The sequence below is a fragment of the Misgurnus anguillicaudatus genome, chromosome 23, assembly GCF_027580225.2.
Source record: "Misgurnus anguillicaudatus chromosome 23, ASM2758022v2, whole genome shotgun sequence".
In the NCBI taxonomy this organism is placed as follows: domain Eukaryota; kingdom Metazoa; phylum Chordata; class Actinopteri; order Cypriniformes; family Cobitidae; genus Misgurnus; species Misgurnus anguillicaudatus.
Window position 1 is genome coordinate 4,583,965 of NC_073359.2, and position 15,134 is coordinate 4,599,098.

Genomic DNA, 15,134 nt, shown 5'->3' on the forward strand with positions numbered 1-15,134 from the left:
ATACGTTGTGCACACGCGCAGAACATTTGCGCTCCAAGTTCACATATTATATTTATGAATCTCGTCACAGAAACACGCATCAACAACAGCATTAATGGGGTCACGCGCTGTACTAAATTCTGCAGCGTTTGTTTATACTTTTAAAACATTAGGCTGCTTAAAGCAATAAAATAGTGTTCTGACTTTTGAAAAGTGTGTTTTCATTACATATATCGGAAAACTTCTTAAGAACAACTCCAACTCAGTTTTGACTTTTATACAGAGTAAAGCGTGAACTCCAACGAGAGATGCTGTCGCGAGCGTTGCGTTGCCAAGTCCTCTGCTTTTTTTCGAGTTTAGATTTGGGATAAACTGTTTCCACCAGTTGTTTTTTTCTGCGAGTTAAAGATTAAATGATTTCATTGATAAGTTATTGGTATTTGGGCTGTGAATAGTCATTGTGATGCTTTTTGGCTAGTTTTGGACGTCCAGTCGGATGATTTTGAAACGTGAGTCTGGCAACCCTGGCTGTCCGCTTGCGCAGACTTTCGGTTCGTATTCTAAATAATCTACATGTAAACGAACAAATCAGATTGCAATGTTTAGGGTGCATGCAAACTGTATCGTCGTAACCTTCAATCGTATTAAATTTAGTCGGATTCACAAATTTTGTGCATGTAAACATAGCCATTGTGAAAAAAATATCTAGAACTAGCTAGCAACCTCCCCAGAAAAGTGTATCTATATCTAGTTATCAGTAAATGATCAGTGAGATAAACTTTTAGGAAAATTTTAATTGTCAACTTCAGCTTAATTGTAAAACTAAACATTATAAAAGCTGTTTTAATTTTACCTTAGTAACTCTTTACAAAAGTCTAGATGGTGGATGATCACGAGATGGTGCCTGCAGGGTCAGGGGAAAATCTGCCCCGACAAAACGTTGCACAACGTTTATTTAACAGAAACAGTGATGTGTTGAACGCCCTGTTGTGATGACGCAAGAGTTGCAACTACGGTAGCTGAGAGGCCATTCTTTCTGTTCTTTTTAAAATGTTTCTGAAGCCTGATGAAATCATTATAAATGTGTGTTTAATACTGTAAAATACCCTCAATGTTACAGTCACTGACCTTACCGTCCAGAATGAAAGACAACATTCCAACTTGAACCCATTGAGCGAGCTGTCTCTTTACTACCGCGTGGTTTTATACATCTTGCCGCTGATTGGGCCGACATTTCTGACACACCCACCAAACAAGAGAAAATGCATCTAAAACCTGTTGCACACCGTTTCCAGGAAACATGTCGTTCAACCCGGAAACCGTAGCAACCGCCTTGAACGTGTGAGCTTGAACGTGCCCCTGGGTATCATCCATCAATTCCATATCCGTTTTAAAATCAAAAACGGAAAGCAATCAACCAGTTGTATTTTCATTTATTGTTTCCATTTATAAAATGAAAAAGAAAACTAGGAATTGATAGGCTACAAAATTTATATTGTTTTTCTCAGTTCTTACTGAGAAAAGTCTTTAGTCACGTTCACATTATAACTATATAGGCTACATTTATATCACACACACGCAACATACTATAACTTTATGCTAATTCTTTCATCACAATGTCATATTAAATATTTCCTGTAATAAAAACTTTTGCAATTGTTTAAATGTCATTGAATGTGTAAATATGCTGTTCTTGTTGCATTTACACAGCGGGTAACAGCAGATGTCCTAAACGCTACACTTCTCGTAACTCTAAACAGTGAATCTAGTAATTTGTGTATCTAATATCTTATCTTTTGCCGTAGTCAATGTAATAGAATAAAATAGTAAATTTCACAGCAACTGCATCATCGCTGTATACCTGGTAATTTAATGTAATGGAACTAAATGATTTAATTTTCTAACTTTAACTTTAAAGATCTGAAAGTCCCAGAGCTAGAGATCATTTTTGACTGAGTAAGGCTAGGTTTCACACACAGGTCTACATAACTAATGAGAACTACAAGCTGCATAAAAATATTTCATCTACTTTACTTCCATAATAAGTATATTACACAGGAGAAAAATGCAAAGGAAAATAAAAAGTATACAACTTTATAGATTTGTTTTGGAAGAGTTTTGTTTCGACACAGAAGGGGTAACAGTAGATGGTGGATGCTGAGAGTTTTTAGCAGCTATAGTGTCATAGAAAGAGGAGCTGGAAGGCAGGTGAAGTTCTGCACACCCTTCAAACAGAAGGGGATAGAGTGACCTCTGCTGGTTGAGCTTCCACATAGCAAGAAGGGCTATAAATAATGTTACAAAACTAAAATGTGAATTAAATAATAGAAACTTATAAATAAATACTCTACCTGCTATCCTAAACTACATATAAAATTAGTTCACTTGTCTTAATCTGAAGTTACAGGTCACCAATGCTCTTACAAATGTTTAATTCTCCCTAACAGACAGAGTTAGTATTTTATTAGTTTTAATTTTTTATTCAGTTAACTAAAGTGTCTTTTTCACACCCAGTGCTACTTTACTTTTTATTTTGTGTCAGTCGTGCCTCAAGATTATATGGAAAATGAAATCTCAAATCATCAATTTAATTTTATTTTTCAATTTGGCCGATGCTTTATCACATTAAAAATGAAATCATTTAATATAATGTTTTAATTTTTATTTTATCATTTAATTTTCAAATTTGGGACATATTTTGCGATTTTATTTTTATTTTATCATTTAATTAATTAATTTTAAAAAGTCCAAAAATACCTTCCATACAATATGAATAGACATTTGATTAAAAAAAATTATCAGCAAAATCTGATATTTATAATAAAGAACCACGGAGGTTTGTATAATAGCAACCTAAGCGCCCTCAAGCGGTCATTTTAAGAACATCACCTGGCGCGTGCAGCCTTCGGTGGTTTAAAGGCGGAGTGCGCAATGTTTGAAAAACGCTTTGGAAAAGGAGACGGGCCGACTACCAAAACACACTTATAGCCAATCAGCAGTAAGGAGCGCGTCTACTAACTGACATCCTTGCCGGGTTGTGTATGTGTGGGGCGGGTCTTTTAAAAGAAGGTCCAGATTCTATTGGGGTAGGGGCGTGTTTGTTTAGGTGATTTCAAATATCAACATTGGCTTTCAAACATTGTGCACTCCGCCTTTAATGGTCCCGTACACACTGCATATTAATTCGGTTGTCACTTCACCTTTTAATGCTTAATCCTGTTCTGTACACACACAGTTCAGTACCGGACTCACAACCGCATTCTACAACCGAATTAACTCCTGCAAAATGCAGGTATTGACAACTCTGCACAGTGTGTACATTACCGAACTGAACAACTAATCAAGTGTTTAAACGTTCATCATAAAAAGGACAGGTCTCTCTTCTGAAAAAAATAAATGCTAAGAAGAGGAAAAAGTCTTCTGTATGCGCGGTTCAGAAAATGAGGCACAAGCGTTTGCTGACTAGTGTTGCCAGATCTTGCACTAAAAAAAAACAGCGAACAAGAAAAATCCAATAATAAACTGAAATAAATCTAAATGCTTTACCTCAAAGATCAAACTATTTGGACCGGCACCCTCACACTTTATTAACACCAAAAACTTGATCGCTTCATGAGCCAAAAGCCATAAACGGTTAAGCGGCAAAATGGTATTTACGTACAAAAAAGACGTGGACCTCTCAACACTGCAAGACCGCACGCTCCGCGCTGTGAAGCAGCCTCACAAAAGCGTAAAAATACACAACGCCAAGGCGGAGGTTTATTGCAAAACACAATGCTGTTATAATTTTGGTCAAAGCTGTGAGTGATAAGCACGCGAGGCGGCAGAACGTTGCTATGGTTATTTCTGTGTCAATCATCACATTTTCGGGAGTGAGTCTTGTTTCGTACAGACATGAAACGAACATTTAGGGGATTCACTCCCGCAGTTTAATGCGGTTGTCACTCCAGAAAGTTTGCAGTGTGTACGAGACCAATTTTCCCTTTTAATAAATTAATGATTTAATGTACTGTTCACTGCATATGCATTTTCCGTTTTTAAATGTGTTAAGGATTAAATTTAGCCTGGTAATACCATCCTCTGCTATTTTGCTTCTCTTCATAGACAGAGTCTGGCTGGGCATAATTGACAATCGTTTTCCTTCTCGTGGGAGGGGCTTGTCTGAAGTTTAAAATCATTGGTCTAAACGTAAGCCAATCACACATAACATTTGGATATGATGTGCTTTATGCGCCGGATCAGCCGCATCGAATCTCTGCTGTAAAATACACGTATGGTGTGAAAACAAATCCATCGAGCGAAATACCAGAGTTAACATGGCTATGAACGACTTTTGCAGATTATGTAAAGTAAATCGGGCCAGAGCTAGTTGAACACTATCCTTACGGTGGCTTTCCACTCACGTCTAACGAGAGGAAAGCCCCTCTCTCCTCTCAAACTCTTCCACCAGACAACCATAACCATATGTAAATTAAATCTTCCTACCTTATTTTCTGGTTAATCAGGAATGTCACCAAAGAATGCTTGCCCACGCGTCCTCCACCATTAACTGTGAACAATATAATTCCTTTCCATGATTTCTCGATCGTTGTGCACGTCAAGCTGTGCTGCACACAGTTTCTCGCTGACGATCGGTAAAGTTGATAAATTAAACTTTTCCAAAAACTTGTCGGGAGTAGGGCAACAACATAATCTCCATTCAAATGTTTAACAAACACTTTTCTTGTTCGGGTTTAAGTTGGCAAGTGCCGGTTCTCCACAACAGAGCTTTCTGTGTCTCCATGTCCACAACAAACTACAACCGTGATTCGGCGTTTAGCGTCTACGTCACGGCTCTCAGCCCGCCCTGTGTTCGTTGATTGGACGGTCGTTTTGAGACCGGGGGAAAATGGTTTGAATGGGAGGTATCTCAGACTGAGTACAGAAGCGTAATGAAATTTAGCGGAAGTACGAAGTCTGACGTAGTCAGGCTAGATTAAATTGTGTTGTATTAAGAAGTAAAAAATATGTCCTAAAATGAACTAACCTGGATTTTTTTCTTGCAATGGGTAAGATATTAAAGGGATAGTTCACAATAAAATGAAAATTCTGTCATTATTTTCTCATCCGCATGTTGTTCTAAATCTGTATAAATTATTTTTTTCTGATTAACACAAAAGAAAATATTTTGATAAATGATGTTAAGCACACAACTGATTGATTGACTTCCATAGTAAGAAAAAAGGGATAACCTTCTAATCTCTCTGATGAAGCCAATACAGAAGTGATTTAAACTGCAATTCATCAACCGGACGCAATTCCCATAAACCACAATGTTAAAATGCCCATCTATAGAGCAGAATTTTTTTTTTTTGAATGTTATAAAAAATTGTTTTTGCCCTGACAACTGTGAGGGGGTGAGTTTTTTGTAACTCATCTGTTTAAATTATATTAAACCTTAAAGTGCTGCATAATTAAGGGCGTGGCCACTTGAGTGACGGGTGAACAGTCACTGCCGTCACAAGAGTTGAGTTAGGTGGGCGTGGTTTCAGCAACCAGCCTGCTTAACTTCAACCACGTCCCGCCTCTTTACCCATTTTCGCTGCAAGTGACGGCAGGCACAGCCTACTATTGGCTTCAAAAATGCTCCTATGGGTGATGTCACGGACGTCCACCTTTTTTACTATGTTTTACTTGTATATGTTGATAGGGAAATGAAGACAATCACTAGACTACTTACATGAATTTCCTGCATTTATTCTGTTGAACACAAAATGAAGATATTTCACATAGTAGAAACAACAAATATGAAAGTCATTGAATACTGTCAGTGTCAAATAAGGAAATGACAGAGTTTCATCTTTGGGTGAATTGTCCCTTTAAAACAGTTACTGATCAATTAGAATTTTATGTGTATTTTTATTTTAATAAATCTTTATTAAACTAAGAAGTCCCCTTTTCCTTTTGAGGGAGACTTGGATGAAAAATACACACTATTACATAGACAAAATAAAAATAAAACAAATTCAGAACAAAATTAAGGTTCACTAATATAAAGGACTTTTAATACTATTTTTAAATACTGAAATGTCATGTAAATTATTTATATAAAACCCAGCCTAAAAATAACAATAACACACACACAGATAAACATCTTTATAAGCTTAAAATTTTTAAATGTAAAATGTAAACTGAACAAATGCTTTCATAACTGCAAGTTTAAGGCACAGCCCTGTAAAAAATCCTAACATAACTAAAAAAAACATGTATTTGAGCATTATATTATTTACACTGAGCTTGTCATTAAAAGGGATGTTTCACAACACTTTGTTAAGATGTCAAATAAATCTTTGCTGTCACCAGAGTACATAATGTGAAGTTTTGACTGTTGCTAGGTGATGATGTCATAAAGAGAGTTGTGACATCACTCCAGTAGTTCTGATGGACAGACAGCTGATCTACTCACAGACCTGCAACATCTAACAATGAGAAACACACAGAAAGAGATAATGTTATAAAATCTGACCATTAGTTTATTTAACATACAGATATACAGATTTTCTCACCTCTATTTCTTTGTCATCAGTTTTGTTTCCAGATGAGTTCAATTTATTCATTCTGATGAAAAACCTGTAGGGTCAAAATTCACACTCTTACAATCTGAATTCATATCAGAATATTCACTGTATGTTATGCAGTTTTGAGTTTTACTTGATATTTTTACTTACCAGATCCATCCAGCTCCTATAATGAGAAACTGAGGCAGAAACACCAACAGAGGAACAAACACTGAACTGTACACTACTGCTTCAGTGGCTTTGTCCATTTCTTTGTTGTTTCTGTCAGTTGTTTCATTGTTTCTGTCCATTGAATCTGAAGAAAGACAAACCTCAGAAACTTCAGAACATATCTTTACTCTTCATCTTCATTACAAAGACTCATGATGTTAAAATCAATACAGTAAATCTATCAGATAGATCACCTGAATGCAGGTATGAGAGGCTGTGCTACATTATAAATATCATCACAACTGAAGAGAGCAATGACCTTTAACCCGTGACTTACAGACTGTCACAGAGACAAATGTATGAAATCTTTTAATAAAACAAATTGCTATAAAATAAAAATAATAATGACACAAATGTTTCTTTCATTGTGAGATATACTGAAGTGTTTGACATATAAACTATAACTGCTACAATATTAATGATCATCTATAAGTGCTGCACAGTGAAAGTAGCTCAGTGATGATGTCATAGCTGTAAATAAACCAATCAGCATCAAGGACTGAAACTCTCTCTTATATAATTTCATCAGATGTATGATGAGATGTTGTGTTACCTCTTACAGTACAGGAATACTCTTGTAGCTCCTCACTGTTGATTGAGTCCAGGTACAGCTTGTTTAATAATCTCAATCCATCTGTTACCTGTTGTCCATTCTTATACCAGATGTAAGTATGTTTGTTATCCAGAGTGCATTCAGTTGAACAGCTTAATATCACTTTTTCTCCATCTATCACAGGGTCTGGACTGCTTCTCACATGTGTACCTGAGATTTAATATAACAAAGTTCACGTCAACTACTTTTTAAAATTAGGTCTGAAATGTTTGATTCCACTCAATTCAGTATGATGTGAACAATGGCAAGATAATGCAGTCAAACACACACATACAAATAAAATATATAATGTGAACGCAGTTCAAAATGCTTCAAATAAAAGCATCTGTCAAACACACGAGTTCAACATAAATATACAGTCAACATTTGAAGTGATTAAAAACATTTTTATCTAAGAGCATCTTTTATTAACTTTTTTGATCAATGTCAAATGTTGATTAGCGTATTTGTTTTAAATCTGAAGATCTCTGTGATGAGTGTCCTCAATATCAACATAAAGTCTTGATCAACTTTGCAAGTTTGTCACAAATCGCACACTTAGACAGAACGTGTAACAACTCATAAAACCAGTTTATACCAGCTTCAGTTTTAATACTGGATTAGACTGGTAAGTGCTGATTTGCTGCTGGCCTGGCTGCTTGAGCAACATATTTACACTATTTACCAGCATTCAATCAACCATTCTTGCAAGCTGGTAAACTGAATAGTCCAACTAATGAAGCCATTCAGATACAGCAGCATCATATATGCAGTACAAAACACATTATATTATTTTCAACATGGACAACCTCAAAAACAAGTGTAACATTCACAACATAAACATCATACAGTGTTCAGACGAGATGAAATTTAAGATGAATAACTCAAATGATTGATAGCATTGATATTTTAATATTTAAAATGTAATCTACTCATCGTTTAACAAAAGATAAAAAAATTGTAAGGACCCTAAAACAGTAGCATAAATATATTCATCAAATCTGATCAGTGAAAGCAGCTTTACAGAGAGTTTATTATGAGCAGTTACCTGTAACTTTAAGATAGACTCCAGGATAACCAGAAACTTCATCTGATGTGTTAGTGATGATCCTGAACTGATATATTCCAGTGTCATTTGTGCTGACGTCTTTGACTCTCAGTGTGTTTCCCACAAACTCCACACGACCAGCAAACTGATGATCCTCACGCAGATCACTGAGTTCCCCATGATGATAGTAATGCCAGGATGTTTTATTTACTGTATATCCAGTGGGATGTGAGTATGAAGAGTGAATATTTACTGTTGATCCCACTAAAGCACAAACTCTTGTAGAGGTGTAAGTCACACCCCAACAGCTACTGTTAGAAAGACCTGAAAGAGTCACAAAATACTGCTGTAACATTCACAATCAATTACAAACACACTCATACTGTATATGAATCAACAAGAAAACTGCAAAGTTTGTTCTTCCATTTTAATTTAAATATTTTATAAATGTCAGACTCACACACAGATGAAGAGGGAACTGAACCAGACCACTCAAAGCAGGAATAACTGTCAGTGTTTTCACTGGATGACACAAATATAGTTTGGTCAAATGTAAAATATTGTCCATTCTTGAACCAGTAGTAATAATTTTCAGATGTTAAAGGGCAGGAGGAATCACAGCTCAGTTTTACTCGCTGTCCTGTAGATTCAGGATTCATCTTCACCTGTAAAACTAAATAATCAAAACCTTACATTAGATGAGAAATGAAAAGAGTTTAACTGGACTGATGAGAATGTAAATGTACCTGAAACTGTTAGATTGACTGTGACTGAGCTGAGATGTTTAACTCCATCCTTCATAATGACCATGAGCTGATATTCTCCACTGTCTCTCTCTTTTGGATCTCTTATTGTTAGTCGTGAGTTGTTTTTAGTGATCTCTTGATCCACTCGTCCTGAGTAATCTGAATCTAAAGTCAAATCTTCAGGTTCATCTTTGTTTCTCCAGTTTGTTCTCTGTTTCTGACTGAACCAGAACCCAGTTTTGATGTTGATGTTTGAGTAATCACACCTCACTATCATCCATGTCCCCCTCAGAGCACAAATATTCAGTTCATTACAGGTTACATTAAAGTTATCCAATGTTAGGGACCCTGAAAATAAATATAAAATATTATTAACATTCGTAACCCAGTATAATGTAAATGTAATGTAAAATTCTGGACTAGAGAACAATGATGTAACTTAATCTGAAATAACCTGAGTTTATTTATACATTTTTCTTTTTAATCTGACCTACTGAAGTTAGCTGATGTATATATAATGTTAACAAATTCAACTTTATTGTAAAATGTTACTAACTATCTATCAACTTATCAGTGCCAATGTTTTATTTCAAGATGCACACCAGTATTTTTTTGTGTAACGTATGTTTGTAAAAGTTACTTAAATGTCTTAATATAACTAAAGCCTAGTTCTGGATTAATCTAAACCCTGTCTGGGAAACTGACCCAACAGCATTAACTAAGTCATTACATTACTCTCCAAATGAGTTGCTGATATAAATCACAACTAGGAATCCCTGATAGAAGAGAAAATATAGGAATGTATTACTCTGAGAGAGAGAGAGAGAGAGAGAGAGAGAGAGAGAGAGAGAGAGAGAGAGAGAGAGAGAGGGGTACAAAAGAAAACCCAATTGGTGCCTAAAACACCTAAAGGCACCAACAAAGACAGATGATAAACAGAATAAGACTACACAAAACTATGACAGGAACTACTTGAATGCTTAACAGTAAACTTGACAATAACTTACTAGACTAGCAGAGTACACATGAGTAAGAACACCAACCCCTTCAATACGATACAAATTTGCATCCGATCAACCTCAACAGGCACGTGCACACATAGACATCAAAGGGGGCTTGAGCACCTGCCCTTTTTATTCCTGGAGAGAAAGTGCCCTTTTTTCTGGGGTGCTTTTAAAAAAAAATAATAATATGATCTTTATTCATATAACAACTTATGTCTGTCTGTTTCTTGTGTTTTTTACTTGTTGCTTATTTAATTTAACATGAATTTATTCAGAAATCATTTAAATGAGATTTAAACTCTTATATAAAGAAAAATAGCGCTATTTGCGGCACACAAACGGTTAACAGATGAGTCCCGCCTCCAAAATTCAAATCGCTAATATGATTGGCTTTACCTTTCCTTAGTCCCGCCTCTCTAACTTACTTCGCTTTTGATTGGTTTGTCTACACTCGTGCTGCATCATTCGCGCGCTTTAAGCGCCAAAGCTCAGCCCGTGAGCCCGAACGAGACGCGATCATGTGCATGATTATGCAGGCAGCTACCGGTAAGTGTGTGAGGAAAGCATTCTTATATTAACAGTTTTATGCAATATGGGACACGTTTTTACACATACCGATTCAGGGACATTGTTTTCCATGGCAATCCCATATTAACATGAAGAGTTGCAAACTTGTAACAGTGTAGTGTATGTAGTTTAAACAGACTGCTCATAAAATAATAAAGCACAAACAATAAAATAATTGCTAACTGCAGTAGTAAGCTTTTTGTTTGCGTTTTTTTGTAATGTCTGTTAAATAAGTAAAATGTAGTATACTGGAGTGATGTAGTAGATTGGGAAGAAATCTGATGGTTCAGTATTTTACTTGCCCAGTCTGAATTTTCACTGACATCACAAAAAAGTAAAATATAAAATACAAATAAAATAGGCCTAATCTATATTTGTTGTTTCTGACATGTGTAACCCTAATAAATTTGAAACCTAAGATTAAAGGTGCAATAGGATGTGTTGTCATAATATGTTAAATTGTTCTTTGACAATTACATAGAAGGTATGTTGCTTTATTAAGTGCAAAAATGATCCAGAAACGTTTTTACATGTCTATTTACAACCCTAGAATTTGTCATTTTAATTAAATGGTCTATTTTTGCTCTATTTGAAAGGGTCATGAATAATAATGTTGAGCTCTGCTCTGATTGCTCTGCTCTGAGGCTCATGCCAGAAGCTCACATTAGTAAACAGACCTTATATTTTGAGCCCTTATCAGACAAAAATACATTTTGAGTAACAACTAACAACTAATTAGCTAAACGCTAGCATATGATATAGCATTTATTGGCATGTAGGGCTAACTCAGCAGTCACAACTTTGTTTTTAGCATTTTAACAAATTTGTAATTAATGTGTAATTTAATGTTTTCAAAACATGCACATTGTGTAATGGCTTCCTTTGCTGCTCTATAAACCTAGACTACTAAGGAGACCATTGTGTCTGTGTGAACAACTGATTATTTTGTAGACATCTTTTGAAAATTAAACAATTGCGTGAGTTTGAACTTTTTTGAACTTTTAAAATATTTTTTTAAAAAGGAAGTCAGAATTGCGTTAATATATATACTTTTTGTTTAAAAAAAAAAAGAAAAAAAATATACATAATGATGAGAAGTGCCCTTTATTTCACTTGAGCCCCTGCCCCTCAAAATGTCTGTGCACGTCCCTGAACCTCAATCGTATTGATTTAGGTGTTTACATGAAGGCTTTTTTGTTAGATTTTTTGGCCAGTTTTGTCTTTATTCAATAGTGAGGTTAGGGGAGGACATGGAAAGTACAGGGAGGAGAGAAGGGTATGAGATCAGCAAATGACCACGAGCCGGGAATCAAACTCGGGTCGCCCACTACACCATCAGCTCCAACTACATGAAGGCTTCTTAATACGATTACAAACGGACGTATCTAGTGGTGTCTCTCTTTCTTTCTCTGTTCTCTATAGTATCAGGTAATATCTCATACACATTTGAAACCGTTAATTGTATTATTTACCATTTCATGCATTTATAGTTTAACCAATTCAAGTTTTATTTCAGTGTTGTTATCTCTACTTACACTGTCAGAAATATTATGTCCTAATAAGTATTTACATACCTCAGATGTATTAATATGTACCTTTGAGATACTTATATACACTGTTTAGGTAAAAATAAAGTTTACTTTTGAAAGGGCACTGCCCTGGTGACAGCTGTACATTTTCTTGTTTGAATAATTAAAGTTTGTACTGACTCTTGTCTTATATCACTGTCTTAATGCAGTAAACAACACTGATGCTTTTCCCAAATGTCCAACAACCACAAAACTGTCATCTACTCCAAAGTGTTCATACCTTGAATGTGTAACAGCAGGATCAATGATGAGAGTCTGAAGTTCATGATGTAGTTTTGTAGAAAGTCACATTAGACCCAAAACTCTTTTCTTATTCCTGAGAAAAAATAAAACATCATTGTGACGCTCAAATCATCAGACAGTTATTACAGTAAAATAAAACTAACATGATTGTTTTTTGTAACATTTCAAAGATTCAATACATATACATGTGAATACATACGTGCTCGTGGAGATCTCCGACTTCAACCGGTTTGTAAAGTTGTGTCAATATCTGAAGTTGTGGTAGATCATTTAATGATCTGATTATCGTACTCAAGCGGATGTTAAAGAAAGACTCTCCTTCACTTTTTGACACTTTTCATAGCACAAGAAGAAGGAAAGCATTTTATAACATGCCTGAATTTTACATAATCTGACAACTATTCTTATCTTTACGTGTAGCTGTTGTTTGTTGGAGAGTCCTGTAAACAGTGTTGTGTTTATAATTTTGGGGGCCCTAAGAAAAGTCCAAGAAACTGGAGCCCCCCCATGACCCAACATTGCCTGAAGGGTTTCATTTGAATTGCACGACAGTAATATTGAGTATATAAAATTAAGTTGGACATATAAAAACAGATTTATTTTATTTTGAACTTCTTAACATAACACCATTTTTTACAGTTTGGTACAGTATAAGACAGAAAGTCTTGGTTTAACCTTAAGCTAGTAGTTCCCAAACTTTTTCCACCGGCCTCCTTTTGTACAGAAAAATATTTTCAAGCCCCTCTCAGATCATCCTTTGCTTGAAAATTCCTTATAGGATGTATTTAAAACAATGTAATTTATACACTACTGCAACTTCAGTCTGTGATCTTACTAAAAAAACTTAATAAGAAAAAAAATGTGAAGCATTAGATTACGATTCAGACTGATCTAACAAACTGAACTAACAAACACCAGCAATAGACGTTGTAAATTGGTTATTGTCTGGATTTGTAATGGGAATCACATAACTCTCATTTTCATATTGCAGAAACAAACTTACTGTGAGATACAACAAGCATATAGACGCCACTGCCTGTAAAAGATGTCTCTTATCTTTACTTCATCTTTTATGTCTCCAGCAGAAAAAAATCTAATCATTAATCTTCATCTTTTTACTGCTAGTGCTCTTATTCTTGAGCAACAGTCTCAACTCCATTCACAGGACAGATTATGTTTTATATTTTTATAAACCTGTTCCTTTCATTATTAATAAACTGAGACAGAAATAATTTTTATATTTACATTGAACTTTTGGGGAAACTGAATCTACTTGTTTCTTTGAAATTGTAAAACTTGTTAACAAAAATGTACAATGGAGCTGATAGTAACATATTTAGCAAACGTGTGCGCTCGCTTAGTCTACGAGTTCGTAGGGTGTCACATCTTTAATTTTTACGCTTCGAAGTGTGCTCATCAGCGCCCCCTTGATGCTGTCTGCAGCAGGCTTTACACACTTTACCAACCCAGAAGCCCTTGCGAAAGGGCAGTCAGACCAATCAGACAATGGATACATTATACAAAAAAATATATATTTTAATTCTAAAGACAGATTAAAAATGAGTGTCGTGTTTTTGAATCAGCATAAAAACTTGATCGGCTTTGCCACAAACCACCCACTTAAACAGGATGAGACTGTGTGATAGACATCTCTGCCCAGAAAACCAGTTTATACCAGCTTCAGTTTAATACTAGATTAGACTGGTAAGCAAAACACATCATATCAGAGACAACCTCAAAAACAAGTGTAAAATTTACAACATAAACTTCAGTTCATGACATTTCAAAATGTTATTTAATTATTGTTTAATAAAAGATAAATAAAACAAAAATGTAAAAGGCTCTTATGATCAATAGCATCACTGAATGTAATGTCAGTCTGTTTTCTTTACATGTTAATAAATTCAACCTCAATGAAACTCAACCTGTGCAGAGCAGCTGACCTTATTGTTCTTACACTCTGAAATGACATTTTTTAGGTATTTTATTTAAATTTATTTATTTTCTTCAATTTTATTTCAGTGATATTTATTTATTTAAAGTTTGCTCAGATTACATACGAACATGTACATTTTACTGTTTGTTTTTTTAGAAGACATGAACAAATACGGCCATGTGCAATTCATTTCTACATCTTCAGATTCTGTCGTCATGTCTTGCTCCATCACGGCATTATAACTGGATAGATGTGTCGACTTTTCTCCAGACAATCTTCACAAAGACGAGTGACAGAACAATAGATGGCAGTAATGATCAGTTTAAATTTGTGATTTAGTAAGAAGAGAAGAAGATGCTGCGCTGCTTAAAGGGCCGGTCACACTACACTTTTCATTCCATTGACTTCCATTCAAACACAAGTGAATGCGTCAGACAGAAACGTAAACTTGTGTGATGATATTTCGCAGGTCGCTGCATAACAAAGTTCAAGTCAAAGCTCTGTGAATTCATATCATGTGGAGCATTGTGATCAGTACAAAACTGGTACATCACTGTGTGACCTTTCTCTCTACTGAAATGTACAAATAAATGAAGCAAAAGATCAAACTGATGAGCTGCTCCACACAGCAACGTCTGACCAAAGTGTGACCGCAGCTTAAAT

At 35.3% G+C, this 15,134-nt stretch overlaps 2 protein-coding genes across 2 annotated transcripts in view; both read right to left on the reverse strand.

The window, feature by feature from the left end:
- LOC141359602 (uncharacterized) overlaps nucleotides 1-12,558 on the reverse strand; it is a 39,989-nt gene extending 27,431 nt beyond the window's left edge. The window contains exons 1-5 of the mRNA XM_073862318.1: nucleotides 12,513-12,558; nucleotides 8,387-8,596; nucleotides 6,687-6,831; nucleotides 6,505-6,588; nucleotides 5,699-5,718 (exon numbers count right to left, since the gene is read on the reverse strand). Of these exons, the coding sequence (XP_073718419.1) occupies nucleotides 5,699-5,718; nucleotides 6,505-6,588; nucleotides 6,687-6,831; nucleotides 8,387-8,596; nucleotides 12,513-12,558 (505 nt within the window). The remainder of the gene's footprint in view (nucleotides 1-5,698; nucleotides 5,719-6,504; nucleotides 6,589-6,686; nucleotides 6,832-8,386; nucleotides 8,597-12,512) is intronic.
- The window catches only part of LOC129454154 (uncharacterized), a 49,292-nt gene that overhangs the window by 3,798 nt on the left and 30,360 nt on the right, over nucleotides 1-15,134 (reverse strand). The window lies entirely within an intron of this gene.